Here is a 27,852-nt window from a genome sequence, read left to right as displayed (position 1 = left end):
TTCCCGGGTCCTGATGACAGAGACGCTGATAAGAAACATGGTAAGGGGGGTGGGGGCGGAGGAGGGGAGGGGGAGGGGGGAGGGGGCAGAGACAGAGAGGCAACCGTCCACTTTGCAAAAAGCAGAGGGCAAGAATTCAGGCCCCTGAAACATGTTGTCAATTCATCTCTCTTCACTTCTGTATCAAGCTTGTTTTCATCACACTCGGTCTGTCCAGTGCTCTTACAGATCAACTGATAGATGTGTAGATTCAGGCCTTCGGCTTTTACGCAACAAAGAAAGAGAGAGAAGGTAAGAACAGAGAAATGAATCAAATCAAATTCATAAATGGGCTTTTATAGATCAGTTGCGAGCTGTCCAAAAGAAAAAAACATTTGGGCTGTTAAAAAAAGTGGTAAATAAAACATTTTGTTTTGATATTAATTGAGTTATAAAGGTTGGTTATCTATCATTAAATACTTGTGGTTCTCTTACTTTCTGATTCAGTGAGTCCACAGTTATTAATAATAGGAAATGTTTACTAAAAGACGTTTGCCATAATCCATTCTGATGAAGCCTAATAAATGTCCTGATGTAATAAAGAGGTCAGAAGAAAAAAAAAAAGACTAGTAGGGGAGAATTAACAATGGTCTACTGGAGACTGTCCTCAAGATGTAAACTTCAGCGTTTCTTGTAGAAGTGAGAACAACTTTACTGTTAAAGTGAAATGATGTAACTTTTGACAGAAGAAATAACACATTCTTAGTAAAATTACTTATTTTAACCCCAACCATGATCTATTTCTAAACCTAACCATATATTTTTTGTGCCTCAAACAAAGACACCTTACTTTTCATGCCCAGCCGAGGCGAAACATGACAATGACACAATATCCTGTAGTGGACTGATGGGTTTATTACATGGTTAGGTGTGATACTGGTCAGTAGTCAAAAAGGTATTCAAGCATAATTGTACATGCTCATGGATCAAAATATATGTGGCAGTAAATTATTTTTGTGTGCGAATGAAGATAAAACGTGATTAATTGTGTCTATAAAATGTTTGTTGAAACTGTTGCTTGATGCTTAAACTTATCAGTTTTCTCAATGAAGTTTGTCTCAATTATTGGTGTTTAAGCAGAAATGGCAGGTTGATGCTTTCTGATGACGGACAGCTGATGCTGAGGGAAAGATTTCTGGCACACTCTCACTGCCTTTCAGCCTCTATTTAGTGACAAAGGGGAGTGGCGAGGGGGATTGAGTGCCAACATGGCAACCTTAAGATCAGTGGGAGGAAGAGCCAGACAAATACAGCAACAATAGGGGCTCGATGTTGGCAAGAGTCCAAACCACAAGTTTACTCAGGCAGGCGAATAGTTTCACACACTGAACCGGATTTATGGTGTGGTGTTACTTCAGGACCCACCAAGAAGAAGAACCACAATAGAGGTTTACACTGAGGAGTCTTCTCTTGTCTCTTCACATGTCTGGGAATGCACGCTGATTATTTATCCCTAAAGATCATTGTACTCTGAGCAAGTGCGGGAAATTAGCTCTGGTGAAAGGAGGAAGAGACGGAGGAAAAGTGTGAGGAAGACAAAATGAGTCTGGTATTACTGGTCGCAAGTCAAAGACAAGAAAGGCCTGAAGGAATTCACCTTATCACATTTAATCAAGACATTTTCTTTCATGGATCGGATTAAACAAATGACAGATTTGTTATTGATTGCTTTAAAGACGGCATTCCTTCTCAAGGTGAAATGCAGTAGTCTTATGTCTGTAACAGAAACTGACAACATAGTCCTGAGTACCATCAAGCAGATGCAAGGAGGAAAAACATGCCAGTCATTTGGATTCCCTGCACAATAGTCCCTCTCTCTCCACCACCTGCCTTTTGGTCCTTGCAGACAAAGGGATGCCCTCTGTTTCCCCCTGTTTTCCACTGAATGCCAATGAGGACGGGGGTTGCTCGAGGAGTGCAGTGAGTTTTGCAGTCCTTTTATCTGTCGGGCTACAGTGTACATAACATCCACTGAGGCCGCCATTCTCCAGCTCAACACCTGTCTATTGTTATCTTGGATCTAAAACTCAGACAGACACTGTGGTGGATAAAGGAAGCTGAGTGTGTAACAGAGCCTGAGACTCGGGCATGGGAAAAGTGGAAAAGTAATGGACCTGGAAATACCGTAGAGCCACTGAGACGAGCGCAGCATCCAGGGCTTTTGCTGTGGTGACTGTGGTGATCGCTCTGTCTGTGCAAGTTTGGTGGATTAATGGTGCGCAGAGACCAAAATGGAAATTTAGAGCATCAAAGGGATACTGAGCAACAGGATCACCCACACCTGCCACCTTCTGTAGCTCTGTAACTACAGCACATGACTCCATCCTGAACTCACATTTCCACATGTACAGTATCTATAAATCCAAGTCAAAGGCCAAAGAAGGAAACAGCTTTGATACAAATGGGAGCTCCTTTCTTTGCACTGTATGGCACTTGTAATAAGGGGCTCTGGATAATTATACTCAGACCAGTGTACCAAGACGAATATTTAGAGTTACAGAAGTTAGTATGTGAAAATATTATTTTGCAAATATATACTATGATCTCTCAAATTGGATGAATCACTGCCGTTGCATATTAATGCTGTAATCTGATTATAAATAATCTCATTGGTCTATTTAGTATCCTCATAGAATGTACTTAATGAGACAAGATGCACTTCATCTATTTGTTAATATGAAAATGTGAGTATTTAACTTTGGAGGTAGCAGGTAATCCTAAAAAAGATGAAAGGACATTTTTGAAACTAGCAATACACTTATCTACAGTATTATGCAATCATTTCGTGAGGTCAATGTTTCTGTTTATCTATTTAGAGATTATAGACATAGACGTTCTCTTTGTCCTGCTGTATGTCCTTCTATCCATTAACTGATTCAATCCAGACACTTTAGGTTTCCTTGAGTGGGAAAAGTGTTGCAACAGAACAAGCCTGCCTCAGTAGGCAGTACTGATGTGCACAGGTGTACAACGACTCCACTCACCATCATCACTGTCTGCCATAATGGTGACTTTGGCACTCGGGAAGTTGGCGCCCAACTGGCCGCCCATGGCCATACTGAGGCTGACGTTGAAGCTCTCCTCCTCCTCATATAGGGAATCATCGATGATGATGATGCGGCAGACTTTTTCTCGCTCATCCTTATCGAAACGCAGCACGCTGGTGTGGTCCTCAGGTCGGGTGATGTAATCAGAGTAGGACAGGACAGTGCTAGGTATAGTGCCAGTGGCCGTGGCTGAGGGATTGTACGAACAGAGAGATGGGATGAACTTTTGTCCTGAAACTTCAGTCGTTCTAGCATTCTAGCAGCATGAAGCCATAGGACTAAAGAGGGAAAAGTAATTCAATACATGCAGATAGAGAAGGTTACTGTAATATAAAATAAACAAATAATGATCAAAGCAATGTAGTCAAATTCCACAACTTTTTAAGTATGGTAGAATCAATAGACAACAGTAAAAAAAAATATGCACGTCAAAGATAAAGTGAATTGCTGCACTTTCCCGTTACCGACATTTGAAGCACCATCTTGTTTCATTGTTTACATGTAACGCTGGATACAACACTGCCATTCAGCAAGCTTTGTCATAAATCCTGAATTTGTCAACGTCGTTTACAAACCGGTTCATCTCACCTTGCTGAGTGTAACAAACTACCATCAGTTCCTGGCTGGCGTCTCCTGAACGTCGGACCGGCACCAACAGCTCTCCAATATCCTCTTCTATCTTAAATTCTGCTTGAGGAATGAAGACAGTCGATTCTGTTTTGGAAGAAAAGCAAAAAAGGTGATTCATAAATGCACTGATCATAAATGAATAATCACAGGCCACATTTATAATGGTAAGGCTTTGCCCAAATGACTAAAATACCAGATTCCTACCATCTCCAGGGTCCACTATCTCCACTGTTGCGGTGTCAGGAAACTCCAGCACCGCCATGACTGGGTCTGACAGCTGTATCTCGAAGGCCTCTGAGGTCTCGAACTCCTGGTCTGTGAAGATCTTCACCTTCCAGGTTGCTGTAGTTTGGCCGGGGTTGAACTGGACCTGCTTCTGGGCTTTACCACGGAAGTCCTTGTCCTTCTCGGCCGTGCCATCCTTAGTTGCAATACCTGAACAGGAGGGTTGTAAATGTTTTGGGCTTTAAGCGAATGGGGATTTTAGTGGCACTTAAGCTCCAGACAGAAATATTTAATCCCAGTGTCTCTGCAGTGTTTTATATACAAGTTATCTCCAAGTACAACGTTTTAAAACAATACAGATCACGATTTAGATCGAGGGAAAGTGAACTGAAGCTGTGATAACAGCTCGCGGTCTGTATTTTGTTTCCACCAGATTTCTTGAGTTTTTACAAGGTTAAAGTCTGCATCTGTAATATTATCTTGGTCCTTGTATGCCTCTTGCATCTTTAAAGGCAGTCGTGCAGCTGGTAATGTGTGCGGTTATACAACTTTTGCATGCAGCCAAACTGACCAGTATGCTGACATTTCGTCGTGACCTTTACTATTTTATACGTGCTTTCAATTGAACCACGTTCACAGACAAGAAAGGAAATGAAGCAGCAGTCAAACAAGAAAAAAAAAGCTTTGCGCCTTTAAGGACATGGCTGTGTGGTGTTGACTTTAGTTTGACTGTAGCTGAGACCATCCTGCAGCCTTTGAAGGAATTTGGATAGATTATAAGTAAGGGGGTTATGCTCATGTTTTATTGCAGGTCTGACCTTTGAATGACACATAAATAACACAATAAAGTCTGAGGGGACAGTTGAAGGGGCAATAATTCATTGTTAAAATGTCATCTTAATAAGGGGTTGTGTAGTATCGTCACCCTACATATCAGTTTATGAGTTCCAGGCTACAGAGAATGTTAGATCCTAGTGTGAATGCAAAATGAAAAAAAAAAAAAAAAATCTGCAAATTATGCTAAAATCTTTGAATAAACTTGTCATTAAGTTCTACAACACAAAGTTATAAATTAATCAATTCAGATCATTAGAAGCTAAACAAATGACTGTCAACACTTACTGATGAAGGAGGTTTCTCCCAGGTAGCCTCTGCGTTTCAGTGTCACCTCCAGGAATTTGGCGTCCTCATCCACCAGGTAGTATTCCCTCTCCAGAGAGATCCAGGACCAGTTGAGCCGGAATGGCTGAGGTTTTAGTTTGTTTCCACCTTACGACAGAAAAAAAAAAAAAGCTTAATGTACGAGCACTGCATTCAAAACTCCTTTCTAATGCACAATAATCTATATTGTTCATATCAAGAGTCTGCAAGGCGTAAAAACTGCAATCTGCTCCGGGCTCAAGGATAAAAGGAATCAAAGGGACATTTTAATTTTGGAAGGGAAACATGATAACTTAATACCCGGGCTTCCCTAAATCTAACTTCAAGAGGACGTGCCTTACTTCTTATTTCTGCTGATTCACATCCGCCTTTAATGCTTTTTTATTCTCAATTCTCAACCCTCAACAGGACACAAATAAACATAGAAATACTGTACACCATCTGCTTATGAGAAAAAGTCAGTCACAGTGTTACTTCTTTAATGAACTGGCCTCCTGTAAATTGGCCTCTCCATTTTGAAGAAGATAGAGTTTAAGTGCGAGCAGGGTGTTTTCAGGGCAGAGCAGGGTTTTGTTTGCTGCATTAGTGACCTCAAACAGTGACTGCAAAGGGTGACATACTGCTGGTTTTCCCAAATGAGCACTATTTGTTCTTTCCTAAACCAATAACCTTAACTTAAACTCTGTGCAGTGTATCAGTTTTCAATCCTTTTTTTTGTTGAGCCTGCAGACTTTATGATCTGTATTATCTGAAAAAAAGGCAGTGGCTGTAAAACAAAACAAAACAAAACCACATCTGAACGAAACACCTGACTAAAGATATCAAAATCTCTGAGTCATCTAGCACTGATCCGCAAGTAAAGGCCCGAACCTTAATCCACACTATCTCATGACTCATGTAATCCCTCTAACTGTCAGATCAGTTTTTGGTCACTGACTTGATACTGACCACTTCAGAGATTTTTAAAATAATAGGTTCTGCAGCATAATCTGAATATGTTTTTTAACACAGGCGGCAACCCAGCCGAGTGTCATATCCTTCAGTGAGACGAGCCTAGTGACCTGTGACTTGATGTGAAACGAGTCAGGCTCGGAGGATTCTTTGGATCAGGGAGGTTAGAAAGGGCTGTCTCTTTTTAGTTTTGCTCTGCTGGTCACACTGACAGCAGTCCCGTTGATCTAACACTGCCGAACATGCTTAGAGGAGTCAAGCAACTTTATCGAGTCAGAGGAAATGTTCAGCAGTTCAGTGGTATTTTTTTAAAACAAATAATTGTATTATTTCTGAGGCCTTAGAAATAATAAAATACAAGGGTGAACTAGACATTATACCTGTTTGAGGAGCATGAAAAAAAAGCAAACATAGAACAATGGAAAGGAGCCTCCGCTTACCCACACAATGAATCTGCGTTGAGCTCAGTTTTGCCTCAGTGACGAAGAAAGAGGCTGCAGTGTTTATGCTGGGTGACTGGGGAGAATGAAAACACTTGGGGGGTTGAGTGTGGGTATTCAGGACGGGAAGGGGGCCACTTCCTCAAACCCACATGTCAACACTGAAGCCAAAGCAGGCCGAGTCACAACTGGGACAAACCACGCTCACCAAAAGGCAGAAGCAAGTTCAGATGGAACTGATAACAATAAATGGATTTTAGGCTAAGCAACATAAAGTGGTCGAGCCCAGTGGGGAAGTCACGGGCTAAAAATATTGGAAACATGTTTCCCGTCTGTTTTTCCAAAGTTCTTCCAGTGTTGATACACAACATGCACAAAACGACTTTAGAAAACACATCTTTGTTGTATTCTGAGCAGAATCTAAATTGCTAATCAAATGTCCTTCTGATTTATCAGACTTGTGCTCAATCTGCGCTCAAGAGGGAACAAACTCCTTGTCTCCACTCAAAAAATGTCCCTTATTCCAGCCCGACTGAAGTCTCAAAAAAACGAAAGTCTTTGACAAACTTCAGTTATTAGACTGTGTCTGTGCCGGGAAATGTGTGTCCTGGCAGCCGGCCGTATTTGGAGCCGATACGAAGAGAAGCTTAGTCCGTGGCTATCATCAAGGATTATCAAATGAACATGGCCAAGACAAAAAGCTGCTTCTGTTTTGGCATGAAGCAATCAGGCAGCTTTAGGTTTCTGCATTACTGCAAGGAGTAACACAATGGAGTATTTATGAATCAGACCAGGACACAGCTATTAACCACAGGCATTTTAAAGACTGTCAGACCCCAATGGTCCAAAAACAAGGTATATTTATTGTGTTCAAAAGAAAGGGAAAAGTGATATTTGCAATAGTTGTCTATTTTTGTTTTTTAAGATACAAACTTAGTGCTATATGTATACTTACAACATTTATTTAGAATAATGGACAAGAATGAACAATGGCTAAAACGGACTTCTGCATCTTCTTCTACTTAAGTATTCGATCCCTGACTTAAGAAATGGTTCAACTTAGCAGTGACAGATTGGAAAAAAGGGCTGATAAAATGTGTCAGCTTTCAGTGTCTGTCAGTGCAACCTGATATGTACATGGAAACTCTGGGCAAAGGTGGAATAGACGTGGAAAATGCCATAATGTGAATTACAGCATCACCAATATATCGGATGGCCAATTTTTTTCAGCCAATGTTGGTTTATCAAAGATATATCGCTTTCATTGCGTAAGTTGACCAATATAAAAACGTTTTACAGAACATAATGCATAAAAAGATGCTTGGATTAATGTAGAAATAGTTGAATTATTTAGTTCGTAGTGAAGTTAACTTTCCGTGCTCTGATGTCAGTGTGGATGATAAACAATAAAATATGCTGCCTCCATTCCAGGTCAATGTAAAGTGTTTAAAAACCACATTTGAGGGATAAATGCACATTTTTGTTGTTTATTTATACTTTATAATAAAGAATATTGGCTGACATATCAACATCGGAATCTTCTTTTTACTCCCTAATATAGATATTAACAATCCAGTAATGATCGGGCTCTAATGTGGATATGGCGAGTTGTTTAAGGACTTTTCTTGTGGCATCAGCTGGCAGTTTGCTCATCTTGTGCTGTTTGTTGAACTGCTTTTTCAAAGGTCAATAATGAACCTTTAAAATCATGTTAAATTTCCTTTTTTTCTGTAAGTGGTTAATAACCCTCAGAACTGAATGAATATAAATTTCAGCCAACGGGACTGAGGAGACCAGAGCATCTGCCGATCGTCCTCTCAGTGGGGATGTTACAGCATGTGGTCCAACAGGTGTTTTTCTTTTGCTGCACAAGCAGTACATGTGGTTACTTTTATCTAGGGTAACTATTGCCATTGTTGTTTAAATATTTTGTTTCATATCTTTTTTTTGGTACAAAATACATGTTTAGCCTTCCCAACACATTCTTACAGAATGAGTAATCTCGATCACTTTTCAACACACAAAGTCCCATAGTTAAGTCACGAGGACATAAAACAAGCTGAACTGTTTTCTGGCTAAAAACATCAAAGCGAAAATCTCCTTCAAGTCTTTGTCGGTCTGTCTCTCTATGTCTCGCAAACACTTCTTTCCCGCCAGACTCCCAGATTATGTGGAGAAGAGTGACAGCTGTACCCCACAGACCTCCTCCCCCTCTGTGTTCCCCTTCCTCCCTGTGTCGGCTTTGTTCGCACAGGGGATGAACAACTGAGCGGGACAGCAGGCCAGAGTCTGGGTGGGCCAGATCTACCACCACGGCGTGCCTCCCTGCCTGCCTCCACATTGTTCTCGACAGTGTCAGAAAGGAGAATCTCTCGTTTTTGACTTCTTTTGTACACGCAGACAAAAATGGAGGCTGGAGCTGGCATGAATCCCAACAAATTGAGAAACAATCAGGATGCCAGGCTTCCCAGGGAAACACAGAGCTCCAGAAAGAGATGGAAATTTGTTCAAAATGGAAAATGAAAGACCTCCGACTAAAATAGATGCAAATGTAAGGATCAAAATAACTTGTCTGCCATGATTTTAGATATGACTGATGATCTAATTTATTAAAATGTTTTATGACACATACTATATTAGATCAGCTATAAAATTCAATACACACAGTAGCCTTCTGGCTCAGCTCACATTTCCATTAGCTTTTCAAACTGACAATCATAATTTCTGCTGCGATGAAAAGTTTTATTGGCCATATACATATATTTCTAAATGTCCCTGTTAGCAGCTATTTAATAAATTAGCTTCAGTGTGATTGATGCTGATCACTGACAGGCAAAGGCAGAGAATATTAAAGACATACGATAACGTTTTTCTATTTTAGAATCTGAGTGAGCCCATCTTCAAACCTTCAATGGGAATATGAGGAAATTTTTAATGCAGAATTGAACAAAAAAATCATCACAAAGTGAGCACAGCACAGCTGAATCACCTGGCCAATGAGATTCAATGTATCCTGCGTCAGCAAAGCAACATCACAACATACACAGCCTCAGATTTTCCCTTCAGCAGCGACCTCTGACAGCACATTCTTCATCAGCCATATTTACACAGCAGTGCAGTGCCTGCACCATACATAGCTGCAGTGGGATTGTGGGTCAGGCTGGCGATATCTCCGGAGAGGAAGGTCAATATGAGGCTTTGACGTTCACCAGCATGATGCAAGGAACAGCAACCTTCTATGAATATCCTCATCAAGTGACAGGCATCACCATTAATGCATTTCCTCATCAATCATCCTGTTCATATAAATACTGTGGAGGTTCCAGTCAGCTATGCTCAGTATTTAAATATCACTGCTTTTAAGTACAGTCTATTAAATCATGGAGATGTCAAACATTGATGTAAACAGACAAATGTGAACCTTTTCTCTTCTTTGATTCTTTCAGTAAGTAAAGAAGGAGATTTTTTTTAAAAAAGAGATTAGTTTACAGTAGCTTCTTCTCCAAGGAATTCATGTTAGGAATGCTGCATGATTAGATGTATTAATAACTGTAGTCATTCCTTCTGGACAGTCGCAGCATGTGCTGTAAATCAACACATCAAAGTGTCTCCATTGCTGCTTCTGTTTAAGAAACTGAGATGATCTCGGCAGGATGTTGCAAATAATTTCACAGGCTGTCACAACACTTGCAGTATGCGGAACAACTTTAATATGAGACCAGCGTGTTTCGGCTTCTAGCCTTCATCAGGGTTGTTCCACATGTTGCAAGTGTGGCTGCAGTTTTGACTGCTTGTTGCTTCTTTTTCCTTCTCTGTGCACCTTAGCAGTAGTTGAAGTTGCACCAGAAGCTTCCATATTGCTTCCACAAATAATTTCCCAGGGCCTGAAAGCCACAGCCTATTTGACCCTTGCTTGCCACACTTGGCGTGGTGACACAGATGCTTGCAACATTTAGGGAAATCTAATAGCATAAGAAATGTGGCAGATAATTATTATCTTTTGACACAATATTTAGGGTAGAATTAGGAATAAAGAGGTGAGAATGACAGACATTAAAAAAAATATATATATTGCACATGCAGATGTTAAGTCATGTAGCCAGCTCAAAATAACAATATAAACATCAATGAATATGCAATGAATATGAAAGAAATGCGGTAGTTTGTCCATTTTCACTATCATATTTTAGCATGTTAGCATGCTAACATCTGCTGATTAAGACTTAACACGAAGTACAGCTGAGGATGATGAGAAAATAACTTTTTGGACATTAACCAAAGAACTGGACCTGATGATGGTACAAACAGGACACAAATGTCTAAAGCAATCGACACCATAACTGTTGGGACAGTTCAGCTAAAACCACAAATGTCCACCTCATACAGGCCCTACTGGAAATCTCTGGTTTACTGAAACCCGGAGGATATATCTCCTGGCTATCGTGAATGTCTAATATTAATCCATTCAAAGGTTTTGAGACATTTCAGTCTGAGCCAAGTGGTGGACGAATCGACAGATTGACGATCATACAAACTAACATTTCCATTAATGTTGCTAGTGAGGCTTTAAAAAAAAAAAAAAAAAAAAATTAAAAAAAAAGGGACAGAGTGCAAGTAACTCAATGACAGCTTGCCTGGGGGCAGGAACAGCTTTGCCATATGAGAGTAGATAAGAATAGCCAGTGTAGCAATACATCATAATACCCAACCCCAGCAGCCCCTCCAACCACCATAAATCAAGGCTGAAGAAAAAGAGAACGAGATCCAGAGAATGAGGTGAAACCATAGTTCATTTAAAAGGGACAGGGAAAACCCTGAGAGGAAAGAAAAGGAGAACAGATTAACACAACAAAGAAAAAGAAGAGTAGCACCCTGAAGGGTTCTTAGAGGAGGCGAAGGAGGGACAATGAGAACAAAGTGAGGTGTGGTGGAGGAGGAGGACTGGGAGGCTTCAGCTTCTTCAAGTCCCAGGGGGTCCCGACTGTGGCACCATTAGCCAGTAAATCTCCTGGTGACTGTTGACACGAGTGACATGTAAGATCCCAAAACACAGTTAGGAAGTCGGGTTGTAATGTGGTCGTCTCAGTTAGCATGCAATCCCACTGTGCAGGAGTACACTTAGTGAACTCAAGTGAATTGACAAACGTCTACCTATATCTATTTGTAGCTCTTTATTCTCCATTTCCTCCTTCTTGTGTCTTTTATCTTGGTATCACGACACCCTCTGGGGAAGTGCCCCTCCAGACCCGGCACCTCCACAGTGGAAGTCTACTGGTTATCAGGCTATCGGAGATTGGGTTGGATTTCTGTGGAGCTGGGAGTGGGGCGACCACAGTCTTTGAAAGGGGATCCCCCTGGAGCCTTCCCTCTCACGTACACACCTGTCTGCTAAGGATACCACTCCACTTCCATGCCCTGCTCTGTCTGTGGCCCTGGAGTCTGGAGTCTCCGAGGAAGTGCATTCCTCTCTCCGAGTCTGAATGATCACATAACACTCAACCCACCAGGGTCTATGATCCCTCTGCAGAGCTGGAAGACTAGATTGTTGCTGTTGGAAAAAGCACTGAGACCATTTCAACTTATCTGAATGTAAAGCTCATGTTTCTCTCCTTCTTTTTTGTCTGTTAATCAGGAAAGTTTGATCAGAAGTACAATAAAATCTAAGACTTGCATCTAAGATTGCCAATAATTAGAAATATTTTAAAGACCAATATACTCCAAAGTCTTCAGAGATGATATTTACATACTGTACAACTCTTAAGACTTAGAACCAAACAAACCTGCAGACGTCTCAACACGTCTGACACTAAGAAAGGTTTTCTTTACGTAGCCTGTGGCCTGCTGGCCCGTACGTGATGGACAAGGATATATGCACACTGTGCATTCACTTGTAAAAACAAGTATTTATTACTTCAGTGTCCCACTCTTTGAACGGCTGTAGGGGGTTTCTGACCTGGTCACTTGCACGCAGGTCATTGCTTTTCCAATAACAATTTTCAACAGACAGAGAGAATGACCCAACTTCAACTACAGTTCGTGTTTGAGGTCACAGCCGTCATTACTGGAGGGTTCAAGATACTTTGCGAGAAATCGTCAGTTATTCAAGATGATGAAGTAGTAGGACGCATTCCTCATGAGTGACAATGCCCTGAGTTGTGAGTCTCTAGTTCACAGCTCGGACTGATGGATGGATGTTTGCTGTCTACTATTCCACTGCTTTCCTTTCATTTCTTTTCAATCTCAACTGCCACTGTCAAATAAAGGCTTAAAATATGCAGAATAGTAAACTTTAAAAAAGTAAAAGTAGCTGCACTCCTTTCTTTCTACTTTAACCTTTGTTGCCAAATAAACACAACAGAATAAAGTTAGAATTTCAAGATAAAAGACAACTAGTTCTCCCAGTCAGCGCGTTCACCTCTCTGCAGCTTTCATATCAAAACGGTTTGATTTCTGCGATCAGGGTCTCTGTGTGTCTTCAGGAGCCACATGGCCAAACCTCTCAAGACATGGTGAAAAGCTGCTGCAATCTCCACCACAGATTAACCCCAGAAGCAGTGCTATCATTGCTCAATTCAGCATTTGGGGCAGATCTTTCTACTCATAAAACTTGTAGCAAGTTCAAATTTAAATTTAAATGTATGACTTTTAAAACTGTGAATTCAGGATTTCAGGTGCAATAGTTTTTTTTTATTACTATTTGTTATTCACATAAGTATGAATCTGTCAAAGATTTCCTTAACTTTAATTTGGAGAAGAGATTTCATAGCTAACAGCTCTACTAACTGTGTTTAAAGCAGTGACCACCAGGCCCTCACTGAGACCCCGGTGTCAAACTGGTCATCCACTCCTGACCTCTTACTAAGACACACTTGTTACACCGTTACGACAGCCATACTTCAGCTGTTCCTGGCCACACACATTGTTGCTGCTTCACACACTGCATGTTAAAGTCTGTGATTATGATCTTGATGTACTGTATCTGCAGATACACGCACTTGCAGTAACACATGTACATTCACATGTCGGCAACATTTGAGTCTATGAAGATTATAGAGGTATGCCAAACTGTGACACTTCTCCATGAGGATATGTTAATGATTTGAGTGTGTATTCTTGACCTACTTGGGAAAGAGCATCGCTGCAGTGCATGTAGTGGCAGGTATCCTTTAAAAGCTGCTAAGACCCTTAAGCTGATCCCCATCTCAGAGCATCTGAGGGGTATTTCCGGCCGTGAGGCCACTGTGTGTATGACAAGAACTTTGCCAAATGGGTTTAGAAATGGTAACACAATGATTAAACTCAAGGGTTAAAAAATGACTACTGGTTACAAAAGGAGGTTTATAGCCTATAATATCATTGATTTTTAAAGGATGGTCTCCGTTTCGATCTCGGACTAACTTCATTCATTGTCTTACTGTCTTTGACTCTCTAGCAGAGAAATCGCCAATGAGTCAGCCACTATTTTGATCAATTCCAGACTTTAAAATGATTCATCTTTATCATCTTTTATGGCATTGGAGCAAACACTTCTATTTAACTATGTATCCCTTAATTTAATTGAATGAATTCACATTTTGATGGTTTTTTTTTAATGTACAAGTTTCCCACCAGAGGTCAATTTAAGTGGGTTATCTTGGGTGCAAATCTCTAATGACCCAGAGTTTTGCTTCCCACACTTACAGCTCACCTACTTAGATTTATTAGCAGATAACCTGACCATCAGCGTGCTCTCCACCCACATGCCCCTACATGTCCAGGATAACACCATCTCCCCTAGCAGTCACCTCTTCAACACTTCACCATAGTGATCACCACCTGGCTCATCTTGCTTTTATCTGTTATCCTTTGGTGTGTGTGTGTGTGTGTGTGTGTGTGTGTGTGTGTGTGTGTGTGTGTGTGTGTGTGTGTGTGTGTGTGTGTGTGTGTGTGTGTGTGTGTGTGTGTGTGCTTCTGCATATGTGCGTTGGTGAGCATATCTTATAGCTGTTATGTGCATTAATACATGTGTATTAGATTAATTACACGGATGTTGTGGAGTGAGCCAAGGGTGAATATTGTGATGTGCCCTTTACACGTGAACCGTGGTCATGCAGAAACACGGTTTTGTTTTATGTCCCAGTATGCACCACTGCACCTGGTCCAGCTGAGTTGGCTGGAAGCTTAAACAAGGTGAGTATGCAAACAGAAGGAGTGTTGAGCTAATTGAAGCCTTTGTTTTCCCTTCCTGTGGTTAAACACACACTTAAAGACAGGAATGCTTTGCTTATGGCAGCTCATTAAGTTACAAATATAAGAAATATTACCAAGAATATTGGTCTACAGTTTAAATTATAGAATAACAACAGTCAATGTCAGAGCTATATCCTCATTAAAATAAATTACGACCTTCATCACTCACAATCTGGGGGAAAGAGTTAATTAGTAGGCATCCAGTCGAGGCTAAACAGAGAATTCACTTTGCTGAGAAAAGATTGTAACTTGGCAAAACTCACATCCTCCTGGTCTTTCCTCCTCAATGGGCTTGTTGTTGGTAATATCACTAACATGGCCTTCAATACAGCGTAATTATAGACTAAACTTTACCCTTGGCATTGATTGCATTTCCACCAGTTGCATTTTATTGATTTGCATTTGCTATATTTTGTATGCTGCTTGAGTTAAATCTATTGAACGGTAAGAGGTGAGAAGCTTATATGATATTAAGAAAATAATGTCACTGATCACAGACAATGATAGATTGTTGAAAAGACAAGAGGAAACATGTTTGTGAGACGTGATCTTATTATGCCCACCTTTACACATTGTGTTTCTTCAACCAGATGATGAAAGGTGGCATTTGAAAGCGCTGAGAAGCACCCTAGGGGGAAGGATCCTATTGTTCATGAACAATAAAATTTAGAGAATGTGCTAGTCTTTCACTTTTACTAACCCACAGTCAGTGTTTGGCTTAAGTCCCCTTTGACCCACTCTTTAAACTTGCTACCATTTCCAGTGGGGCGAACAGAGATGGCGCCTCTTCACTGGGTGTCAGTCATGGCCAACTGCATTAAGTCTTTGTGTTGCAAACACTTGGGTGATTTACAGAGAGCAGGAAGTTTACATTTTAAGCAGCTATTAAAAGGCAGATGAACCTTCAGGCAAATTAATCCTCAGTAATGGGCCCCAGTTTGGTGTCACTGCACACAAGTATTAAATATTACAGGGTTCCTACCGTTGTCTTCAACCTCGAAGTAGAAGATATCACTTGTGGCGTTGCTTCCATCCAACAGCACATAACAGATCTTCATGTCATTGATATCAGCTGTTGGAATGACAAATATAGACATATGGAGTGTTAGCTGAAACGGTAAGATAACTGTGACGACTAAGCCGCTTTTACAAGGTTTTAGTTACAGCCCTTAGGCGGCAATTAAAAGGATATGAGCCACTTGAGAAATGAACTTTGAAGCATTCAGGATCATTTTAAGCAAAGTCCAAATATTTAGTGACAAATATTGCTTACATAAAATATACTGTACAATTGTTTTATGATCCATCATATGATTAGTAGAAATCATATCATTACTGTTAGTATAAATATACAATTATTATTTTAGAATACATACAAGTGGAATACATTCATGTTGTTAATGCATACATATTATTTTCCCTTTGCATTCAATTATGATATCTTAACTTCATCATATACACCCACGAAAAATCATTAGTTGTCATATGTTTGTTATGAGTGATTTCAAGTGATTAGAAAGACCTTGTTGCCTGTTTACACATCCACCAGATACAAAGCATTAACATTCATTTGGAGGTGTGTGTCTCGCCAAGTGACCAATGTGCAATACTCGTGCATCTTTTAGCTCCGTTTTGGTTTCCAACAAATCTTGAGAAAAGGTTCTGGCTTTTTAGCCACTCGACTATGTTTATGGGCTAATTACTAATGTTGTCTGCTTTTTGGTGCTGGAACAGAGTTATGATTTGAAGTTAAGCGACTTATAGGGGTCTTCAAGTTCACATGAATTTTATGTGATGAGTTTTTCATTGTTACAAGGAGGCTGGTTGGGTTTGATAGTTCAGAGTGGGGAAAGTTTATTAAAACCGTGTTTACTGTTGCCATGATGACAAAAGCTGCATAACTCTGAGGAATAGTAATTTTACCACAGTCATCATTTTAATCCAAACCATTATGTTTCCTTAACCCTGATCGAGTGGATTCTGTGCCTAAACATAACCAGGTGAGCTAATTTACCAAACACTTCTGTGGGTCGTATTTGAGAGTAGGAAGAAACAGCCTGTATGGTCATGAGCGTTGGAGGACTTGTTGCGTTTTCAGGGTGTCAGTGGTGAGAGAAAACCAAACAGTAAAATTGTGGGCCATAAATCTAAAACAATGAGCTAAAAAATGATAAAATGTCCCCAGAACTGAAGGGAACTGCAGAGTCACATAATGATTGAGCCGACTTTGTCATTATATTTCATCATCAGCATTAATGTCAAAATCCGTTAGTGCACATTAAATTTAAGAAATTATGTTAAAGAGATTTAATGGTGTGACATTAGCTTACCTTGTGTGAAGGTCTTGATGCTGTCATTACCCAGCGCAGTGTTCACGATGAAGCCATGCAGGGGAGCCTGAGAAACAGAATACTTCAGGACTTTCTGGGGGCTGTCTCGGTCCTCTGATCGAAGGACTTTGCTTGTGATCAGGAAACCAAGGTGCCCTGTTTGGAGGACTTTCAGTGAGGCAGCAGCCTTGTTAACCAAAATCTGGGGCACACCATTGTCCACTGTGTTGATATGAATGGTCATCATTTGGGGCTTGCGTGTCTCATACACAGTATCAGGAAAGACATAAAAATCGGTATGAGTGCCATCTGTGACAGTGAAAGAGAAGCTGTCTTCGTTGGTCTCAGTGCCATCGTGCTTATAGGTGATAAGGTTCTCGTTCAAGTCCTGCTTGGTAAAGGAGGTGATTGGTCGGGTATTGTTGAAAAGTAGCTGGCCGTGCACGGGCACTTGGGTTACTATGAAGCGCAGCAGGTTGTCGGGGGTGTCCCGATCCTCAGCTGTCAGCTCAAATGGTGTAATGAGCTTGGTTTCTCCCTCCTCCAAAACCAGTTTGCTTATAGTCAAGACAGGTTTCTTATTATCTACATCAGTGATGGACACTCTGAAGGTTCGGAAGACAGGATTGTAACCATCTGTCACCTCAAACTCAAAGCTGTCCATTTTCATCTCATCATCAGAGGTGTGGATGTAGTAAATCTTGTTGCCAGCAAGCTGCAGTTGTGTGAAGGTGGAAATGGGAACACTTGGGTAATCAGTGCTCTCTAAGTGTCCTCTACTCGGTGCTCTTGTTATGCTAAAGCTGAGGTATTCATCAGGACTGTTGATGTCAGTTGTGCTGAGGAGGTCAGTGGTAAGAGTTACTTTTCCCCCTTCTTTGAGAGTCACACCTTTGTTGATAACATTTGGGAAAACCATATCAATGCTCCCAATGTTGATGTAAAAGTAACGGTCAATAAGTGGATTGATACCATCTGTGACGTCGAATTTCAGCAGGTCACGGATTCCCTCCTGGCCTGTGTGTACATACTGAATGAGTTGCTTGTCGATTTCGTCCTGTGTGAAGTTCATTCTCAGCGTGATGTTTCCTAAAACGTCACCAAATTTGCTGATACGCTGAAGGTAGCCTTGGCTAGGGCCGTATCGCACAATGTACGTTAGTTCTTTGTCTTCAGAGTCAAGATCAGTCGCTTTTAAAACCCTGTTGCTGATGACTTTTGTCTCTCCAATCTCAACATCAAGCCCGTCGTTTATAGCCATTCTTGGTGTCTCATCATCAACAGGAATAACCATGACGAGAACTGTTTTCTCGACTTTGTGTTTTCCATCAGAAAGCCTGACTTTGAAACTGTCTTCTTTGGTCTCAGAGTCATCATGTTCATAGACAATGTTGGATGCTTCTTTGATCTGTTCCAGGTCAAACCTCTCTACAGGGCCGCTGCCAGTGCTGAGCTGCTGAACTATTGTGCCATGCTTTGGGTTTTTGATGATCTCAAAGTGCAGCTCATTGCCAGGGATGTCAGCGTCGGCCGCGTTCAGAATTGGTGTGTCAATGACCAGACTCATGCCCTCCATTACCACAAACTCACGGATGAAAATCTCAGGCTTCTCGTCATTGGCTGGAAGGATGACTATGGGGAAGAAGTGGCGGTCGGAAAAGTTAATACCATCTGAGCAGCGGAAAGTGAAACGATCCTCCACAGGTTCAACCCCTTTGTGGATGCTTTGGACGTAGTAGATATGACCGAGGGCAACATCTTTAATGGTAAAGGCAGTGATGGCTGTCCCAGCTCTTGATTTCTCAGAACCTGTGGAAGGAGAGATGTTCTCCACGTAACCAGATGTTGGTTGGACGATGATGGTGCACAAGATATCGTCAATGTTAGTGTCAACATCCTCCGCTTGAATGTGGTCCAGAGTAATGACATTCTTCTCTCCTTCTATGACAACGAACTGCTCTCCGACACTGACGATAGGTGGGATGCTGTCAACGGGAAGGATGGTGACATAAACTGTCACACCTTGGACCTTGTTGCCACCAACGACCCACTGATCTGACATATCAGAAAGAGTGAGGTTGAAGGAGTCGTGTTCTTTGACTGGACCGATTTCACCGAATGTGTGAGCATACAACACCACGCCGTTAATGATGTCCTCCTGGGTGAATCTCTCAGCAGGAGCACCATTAACCAGGATTTCACCCAGTCTGGGAGGTTCTTCAACTATGAAAGTGAGCATGAGGTCATCTGTGTCATCATCACGGCCCTGAATGACGTTACTTGTAATCTCCGTAGCTCCATTCTCCAGGACATCGATGGAGGATCCAAGTAGGCCGGCTGGGAGCATGATCGTAGGGGTCTCATCATCCACCGGCTCGATGGTGATCTTAATGGTAATGGGTACCTCATGGAACCCGTCGCTCACAGAAAGTTTGATGACATCACTGAGGGATTCCTCTCCTCCGTGGATGTAAGATAGGCGGCTATTTGCGAGGTCTTCAAGCACAAACGTTTCGCCGTTTGACATGTGAATGCCCAAATACTGCAGCTGCCCATATCGAGGATTCTGGGTCACGGTGAAGACGATATTTTCATCATCTGTATCAGTGTCAGTGGCATGAAGCTCCTTCCTTGTGATAATATATGTACTTCTTTCCATGAGACTGAACCCTGTGTTCGTAATAACTGGAGGTTTGTTGTCAACGGGCTGTAAGAAAATGGTGAATAGTCCATCTGCTGTGTTACCAGCTGTGTCTTCCACAATGAATGTTAACTGAGCCACTTTTGGAGTGATGCCCAGTTCCTGGTCTGGAGGTTTGTAAGCTACTTTGTGGTGATTAACCTGGGCTTGCGTAAACTCTGTAATTATAATGTCAGGGCTGTCAGTCAGCACAATTTCACCCAATGGGGCTGGGTTGTTGTCATCTGTGTCAGTCGGGGGCTTAGTGATGGTATACTTCAGGTCTCTGTCCTCTGAATCTAGATCAGTATAACACAAGAATTTCTTCCTGAAGTGTGTCAGCTCATATTCCTGGACTGTCATGTGAAGGCTGGTGCCTGGGACAAGCTCTGGAGGTAGGTCATCAACCGGATGGATTTTGATGGTGAACATGTGCTCACCTGATTGATTAGGAGGGTCGTTATCATCCTGGACCCGGAACACAAACTGATTGATCACAGTTGTGGTGCTGTGGGGTCCAACGTGACGATAGAACAGCTTTCCATCAAGAATATCCTGCTGAAACCATTCAGTCACCACCTGTTCAAACATCTCATCTGTCTCGCTGAACTTCCAGAGAGATGGGTCCGAGGGTGGCTCTACTTGCCTAAGCAGGAGCTCCCCTACGGTGGAGTACGGTGCTTCCATGATAAACTTAATAGTGGAGTCTTCTGAATCAATATCTGTGGCGCTCAGGATGAAGGGAGAGATCTGCATAATTTCATTCTTAAACAGCACCAGGCCGGTGTTAGCATTAATAATGGGAGGCTCGTCATCAGTGGGAGCAATAGTGATAGGGAACAAAAACTCCACTTCATGACTGCCGTCAGTCATTCTAAAAATAATATTGTCGCTGTAGGTGTCACTGCCGTCATGTTGGTACACAACAATGCCAGCGTCTAGGTCGGCAGGTGTGAATAATTTCCTGCGTGCACCGAGCACAGTCAGGTCCCCGTGTTTTAAGCCATCAACAACTGTGATTTTCACGTCTTCCAGGTTATCCTCATCACTAATCTCTAAATTCTGGGAGCTGGAGAGAGCTCGGGACTGCCCTTCAAACAATAACTGCCCTGAATTTTTGGTTGCGACTGGAGCCAAGGTATTCATAGGTTTTACCACGATCATAAAAGCAAAGGAATCAGACACCGAGCCATCAGTATCTACAATTTCAAACTCTAGCTGGAAAATCCTCTCTTGTTCTGAGTCCTCTGAGGGTGGCTTGTAAGCTATTTTAAGGTCTTTGATGTCCCTTTGATAGAAGGAGGTGATAGGCAGGTTCTGATCATCTGTGCTGATGATATAACCCTGCAGAGGGCTCAGTGGGGAAGTAATGTTGAAGATTAAATCATCTGGGACAGATTCAACATCTTCAGCGGCCAGCATGTCACTCGTAATAGCTGTCATCACAAACTGATCAACCTCCATCATCATCATGGCTACAAAGCTGGGTTTAGGAGCGGTGTTCTCTGAACCTTCTCTGATTCTAACCATCATCTGGAAATGCTCTTGCATTATTGTGTTTCCTTCAATATCCTGCAGCTCTACCATCATTGGAATATAGTCTCTGTTTGGTGAATTGGTTTGAGCAGTATGTTTGTAGCGAATGCCCTGTTTCACAAACTCATCACAGTCAACCATTTGGCCATTGGCAGGGTTATTCAAAAGAGTGCCATACCTGGGAAGACCTCCTGCGCCCACCAGAGTGGCGATTTTACACTGTGTGACGCCATCCTCAAAGGAAAACTCCAGACCCTTTTTGTCAATGAGGTTGCTGTCTCCGTTGAGCTTTTCAACATTAAGGGGCATATTCCTGGTGAGGATCTCCAGCTGCTGAAAAACCACCTCCACTTCCAGCATGAAAGGGATGATTACTGTGTCTGTCTGGGAGTCGTAACGGAGCTGGAGCTTCACGCGATCCTTACTGGGGCTCCGGGATCCAAAATGAGTGTATTTCACTTCATCTGGTCCAAACATACAGGGGAACTTTTTCGGGGTCAACATCCCAGGTTTCTGGGCCAGCGGGTCATTGTCCAGAACTGTGACGTGACAGCGGTCACCAGGCTGCACTTCGGTCACCAGGTCATTCACAGGGTCCAGAAACACAGACCTTCCAAAGGGTACCCTGATCCCATTGTTAGCGATGATGATATTGTCTTCATTAGGTCCAGACCTGTGGTAATAGAGGTGAGCTGGATCAAATGGCTCTGCGTATACTGAGGCAAAACAGCAGCTCAGACAAAAAGTCACAAGCAGCCATTTACAAAATGCCAACTTTCTACAAAGTTGAAAACTTTGCAGACAACCATCCATGTCCACTGCTAGTTGTTCTGCAATGTATTTAAGAAGTCAGCAGCGGCGGGGAGCTCTCTCTCCTGGGTGAGGAAAAAGCATGAAAAAAGAAACTTGTCTCTGATGGTTCAGGCCTTGGAATCTGTCCTCTGTCTCTGTCTCTGTTTCTGTGTGGCCACGCAGACACAAGTGTGGTGAGTGCTGCAGGGCTGTGCAGGTAATAATGAAACAGTAGATAGTGACAGCCAGAGGCTCCTCCTTCTGTCAGTGCAGGGAGGGAGCCTCTGGCCCCCATGGCTAATTTAAGAAAGGCCATTGGACAAGACTGCAGCCCCAACAACACTCAAGGGTCTCTTCTTCTCTCACTGAAAAAAGGGGGGCAAAAACTAATTTAACCTTTTTTTTAAAAAAGGAATCCATGCAGTAAACAAACACGGCCACCGGCCACACTGATTTTAACAAATTTGACAACTTGTGTTTGTGTGTTATTGATTTGATAAATAGTTATAGAAGAAGGTCTTATGGTCCATTATTTATAAATCTAATAATATTTCAACAGAATATCCTTAAATGTTTTTAAGGCAACTGATTGTTTTGGATAAAAGAAAAACTTTCCAAGTATGAACCTGATTCTTGTCAAGTATTTCTACAAGTGGTTTAGAAGTTACTTTGAAGTCAGCTATGTTTTCTGATGTATCATATCTGACCTGTGTGATTCCACACACGGCTTCAGAGAGGATGAAAGTGTCTTTAAAGGTGTAAACTATGTGGATGATGTAAGCAATCCCTTATTATAGTAACATCAAAGTTTCTGTGTCATGGTCAAATCTGTCATCCCTGCACTCCTTTAGTAACACTGTGTACAGAAAAAACATTCTGCAGTGCATAACTTTCAAAACTCTCTGTTAAATGATGATATGCAGAATGTAAATGTAAAGTGGATTAATTTGAGCTCCCAGTATATCAGAGAAGAAATCTAGATTAAATGCAAACAGATATTTGAATTGTGCAGGATTGTTGGAAAAGGAACAACAACAACACAAAAATGCACAAGTTCATAATGACCATGACCTGTGCGAAATGAGGATTTTTGAAGAGGTTTGTATTCTGTTCCCGAGTCAGAGTGTCTCTGAGGTCGTGACATCTCGGCACCGGAGCAGCCATTAGTCTAAGACTGAGGGACAATAACCTGGCATCAACGGTTTGGTCTCTCACACACAGAGAAAAGACAACGCAAGTCAAATATATCTCAAGACATTTGTCTTTTTCCAAGAGTTTTAGCTGGTTACATGAAGTCTACCCTGGCAATAAACAGCAAAGCAGTCACTAAACAATTTAACATAATGTTTTCCCCACTTTCCATTTCCTTTGTTCCTCCTTAAATCTTCACTGAATTGACCTGATGTTTACAATGAGATAAATTATCGAACACAAGCTTTTTATAAAAATGTGTCTTGTTTAATAACCGATTTATATTTTCGCACTTGTGCCCAACTTTTTCATGAATGCACACACAGTTGTTGTTTTTTGTCCAAACCCAAAAGTATGTCTTTTAAGAACATGTCATTGAATGGTATTTGAGACGTCTTGTGTATCATTTTATATAAATATCTCATATATTTGGTAATTTTAGAAACTTTGGAATCTAAGCTGGAATGTTAAACTATTTATTTTTACAAGGGTGCTCAGCATTAGTTTGGAATGATGACTCACTGGTGGCTCACTGCTTGTTGTGAGGTTAAAATAAGATTTAAACCGGGGAAAATCCCCCCTCCCTCCCCCACCTTTAATTCGAAACCATATCCATTGAAGCAAGAAAATATGGGCTGATGAATCAACTAGAGTTCTAACAGAACAATGTTAACAAGAAGTAAGGAAGATCACTGAAATGCATTTTTTTTCTGCAGTGATACTGTCAAAGCACAGCGTGGAGGAATCAAACAGTCACACTGGATGCAGCGAGAATGTGAGAATGTGTACTCAGTATGCTGCACAAGGTCATGTTAAGATAAAAATACCGAGTAGCCTTTTATGGATCATCTTTTGAGTTGGGCCTCACACTCGATGAAGTGATCCAATTGCATAGCTCAAACATTTTTACGCTATTCTTTCAGTTGAAATGCTTGACATGTTTGATGTATTATCACTCAATTTGTCACTCAAAATACGTACAATGAAAAATGTCAGTGATTATACATTTGCTATTATACATATCAGCACAAATCTAATTTTCAGTTACACTTTTTAAACAAATTGGCAGACCTGTAAATTAATCAAATTAAGCACTGTTAATGAATCTCACAAATTCACATGAATCTAAGGCTGAACATTTGTTGAAGGTAGAACACCTACTTAAGAGTACATTGAATTTAATAGTGTACCTTCAACAATTTCAATTATTATTCTGTAAAAGTGCCTCTGTTTATTGGGGATGGTAATGCTTTTAGGACAACACTGTGAACCACTCAGCAACCCTCCTCTTAGCGTGGGCCAAATAGCAGAGATGCCGTATGCATCCAGGCATTCTGTATCACACTTTTCATTGCATCCTCTAAATAAATCTTCCCCTCCTTACTTGAGCAGCCAAGAATAAAAATGGGACACACACACCAAATGGTGTAACTATAGAAACAAACACAGTTAGCTTCTTCTACTCTGTACTCCAAGATTTCACTCACGTTCCTCTAATAGTTAAGAATGAGCCCTAACATTGAAACTTATCATTCTGATAATGAGATAAATATGGATAGTGATTCCTGAGCTTTAAACATGACAAATAAAAGCACTTCTCCATGTACAGAACCGTGTGAGTGGAAAGCAGCTTCTCAGTGTATTTGCTCTGGAGTCGCAGCACGACAATTATTAAGCCATTAACTTGCCAATGTCCAATTTAGACATTAAAGACGCGACATGCCTTTAATGAGTGTTTAAGGTAAACAGAGAGGGAAGCTGGGTCGAGGCCAGGCTCGGCTGCCCAGGATCAACTTTTCATTCAGAGGGAAGCTCGTGATGACAGCAGGCACTAATGACCTCATGATAGATGGAAAACAAAGCCCCAGTGGATCCCACCTCTTTATCCTTAACAGCCATGCAGACAGAGGACAGGATTTACTCTCTTTTCTCTCAGTGCAGTTGTTACGTCTGTCAAGATGAAATCCATGTGGTCAGATCCAGAGTTTCATCATTTTCAGAGGAAAGAGAATGGAAAGTTCGTCAGTAAACACTTTGCTTGTCATTACACGTTTGACATAGTGTGAACAGAAGAGCATTTCTAAACATTGTTGGTCAGTCTGTACTCCACTTTGGTCCACACTGAAATATCTAGAACAGCTTCTGGATGGATTACCATGAAATTTTGTACAGATATTCATAGTCCCCAGAAGATGATAAAACCTCCTGCACCACCACGAGGGTGACATTTTTTTTACAAAAACATTTAATACGTATGGGATTTATTGCCATGAAATTTGACACAGACATTCATATCCTCTCAGAGTTGACTTGTTATAACCTTGGCAATTTTGCACCCGTGGCAATATTTATATACAATATTTAATCCACCTCACTCACCTACACAATAAAAACTTACCTCCTCTCTTGTTTACTCTTCTCTCTCTCCTTAAGAAAGTAGCAAAGAAAAGATAAAACAACTTATTAAATGATAAACCTGTATTTACAGTAACTGTGGTGAACCATGACAGCAAGTATATAACCACAAACACTAGAGAAAATCTGAGATTAAAATAAATATGTTCATTTGTTTTTAACATCTATGGCTGCAATATGAGATGCAAATGTTTTAAATCGGATTATATCGTGATTAAAATTATATCTTTTAATAGGAATTTTCATTTTATGTTTAGCGTATCCGTACTCGGTCCAGTTCAATCAATCAATACTCTTTTCCATTAATAAAAAAATGTAGTTTTCTTAAATCATCATTTTGAGAATAGAATAAATTCAGATCAGGATTAAATTTTATATTTAAAATATGACAAAATATTGTTTCAGAAATGTTTACAAAAGCAAATTCACAACTAACTCAATGCGATCTCAGTGGGTAAAAAAAAATAAAAAATCTAAAAAGGTCAATTAAATAAATAATATTCCTGACATAAAAATACTGAGTAAAGTTTAGAAAGAAATAAAACACAGACATTAGTCACTATCAGACACTCAAAAGTTTCACGGCAATATTATTAGCTGGTCCACCTGAAGAGATCCTGGTCGTTTTTAACCCCTTTACTTCAATCAGCGGGGGAACTCGGCTCGGATCTTTGAAGTAGCTGCAGTTATTTGGTGACAAACAGCCTGAACTGTCCACACGCTGCTCTGCTACCTTCATACTCTGCTCCGGTGTCCTCGGCCGTCACACGTGCTCGCATTCTCATGCTGTCACCCTAGCACGCCCACTCGGGCGGATCCGCACACACAATAGTTTATGCATAAATTAGTTTTTTGGCGCCGTGAAAAAGCACTTTGGCGCCACGTTTAAGTGTTATAATGTTTCCGCTCAACAGCACAATTACTTTTGTGGCTCACTAGACGGAGGGGTGACGGAGACGTGACGAGCACGAGGACACACAGCTGCCACGCTAACATACAGCTCAGCTACGACAGTATGTGGGAAATTAAATCCTAATGTGCAAATACATGGTCAATATTTGATGACCATATGGAAGCAGGCTACTTACCAGAACCAGAAAGGTGTATTCAAGCAGCTTTTCAGCTCGGTGCTGGGATATTTCCTGCAGGCAGCTAGGTTTGGACAATGTGAGCGGCCTTTTTGTTTAAACGTGATAGTCAGTTTTTTCAAGTTGTGGTTTAAAACAGTAAATATCGGTGTCAATTGGTGTTACTGATTCCAATACTCAAATACAATTTCAGTTTTTGACATTGATCAGTGTAATTACTGCCTTCTCAAACATTTTGCTTTCAATTTTCTATTTTTTTTAGTTTATAATTGTTATTTATTTGTTAAATCCTCATTTCTTTTCATGAAATAAACTTTAACAGGAGAAGTAAATTCAATTCAAATTTAATAATTCGATTTTTAAGCATATTTTTTGGCATGTCCAACTCAGTTTACGATATCCATCCCCCCCCCCCTCCCGTGACGACAATTCTTTTTTTTTTTTTTATCCAGGACCACCATCCAGTAAAATTTAACATTTGGCATCAAACTCAACTGTATTTTTATGTTTAGTGCTATTTTGCAAATGTCGATAAACATTTTACCTACCAACACATTTCTGGGAGCTCTCAAAAACCTCCCACTTTCTCTGAGGAATATTCCCAGTTGGATCTGCGTTAAAGTGTTTCCTCCCACTTTTCAGTCGCTCTCAAACTCACCACACAGCCTGGCAGACATCACATTTATCTCACCAGGATCAGACAGTCTGCACAAACACTTCATGTTTGACTTCATTTATCAACATATTTCACAGGCCAATAATATAACCTCACTATATAAAGATGTACTTATGCAACACGAGAAGCTTTATATTGATAATGATGTGATAAATCATTTCCACTTAACAAAATATTGGCATTAGTTTGTTGCAAAAATAGATCAGGAAATAGGATTGCATAAACTTAAATCATTACAACATACCACAGCTCTCAGCACAATGACAGAAGTTTTAATGGATGTTTTGCCATAAGTTGTAGTGAACATTCTTCACATTCTGAGCGCTTATCACTCGTGAACATCTCAACCATTCATAGAGCACAGGAACAGCTCAGTCCAGCTGTGCCGGACACTTGTTGATATATCACTACGTGGGTGTGTG

At 41.0% G+C, this 27,852-nt stretch overlaps 1 protein-coding gene across 1 annotated transcript in view; it reads right to left on the bottom strand.

Annotated features, from left to right (window-relative positions):
• frem3 (Fras1 related extracellular matrix 3) overlaps window positions 1–22,248 on the bottom strand; it is a 30,822-nt gene extending 8,574 nt beyond the window's left edge. Inside the window, exons 1-6 of the mRNA XM_069689278.1 lie at window positions 17,053–22,248; window positions 15,705–15,794; window positions 5,064–5,210; window positions 3,921–4,151; window positions 3,675–3,800; window positions 3,024–3,275 (exon numbers count right to left, since the gene is read on the bottom strand). Coding sequence (XP_069545379.1) covers window positions 3,024–3,275; window positions 3,675–3,800; window positions 3,921–4,151; window positions 5,064–5,210; window positions 15,705–15,794; window positions 17,053–22,081 — 5,875 coding nt within the window. The 5' untranslated portion in view covers window positions 22,082–22,248. The remainder of the gene's footprint in view (window positions 1–3,023; window positions 3,276–3,674; window positions 3,801–3,920; window positions 4,152–5,063; window positions 5,211–15,704; window positions 15,795–17,052) is intronic.
• Between the last annotated feature and the right edge of the window lie 5,604 nt (window positions 22,249–27,852).

The sequence above is a fragment of the Brachyistius frenatus genome, unplaced genomic scaffold (assembly GCF_029030835.1).
Source record: "Brachyistius frenatus isolate BFR_SWC_R1_liver_20210118 unplaced genomic scaffold, ASM2903083v1 Contig_7, whole genome shotgun sequence".
Classification (NCBI taxonomy): domain Eukaryota; kingdom Metazoa; phylum Chordata; class Actinopteri; family Embiotocidae; genus Brachyistius; species Brachyistius frenatus.
Note: the sequence above shows the minus strand (reverse complement) of the source record. Positions and strands in the feature narration are given on the sequence as shown.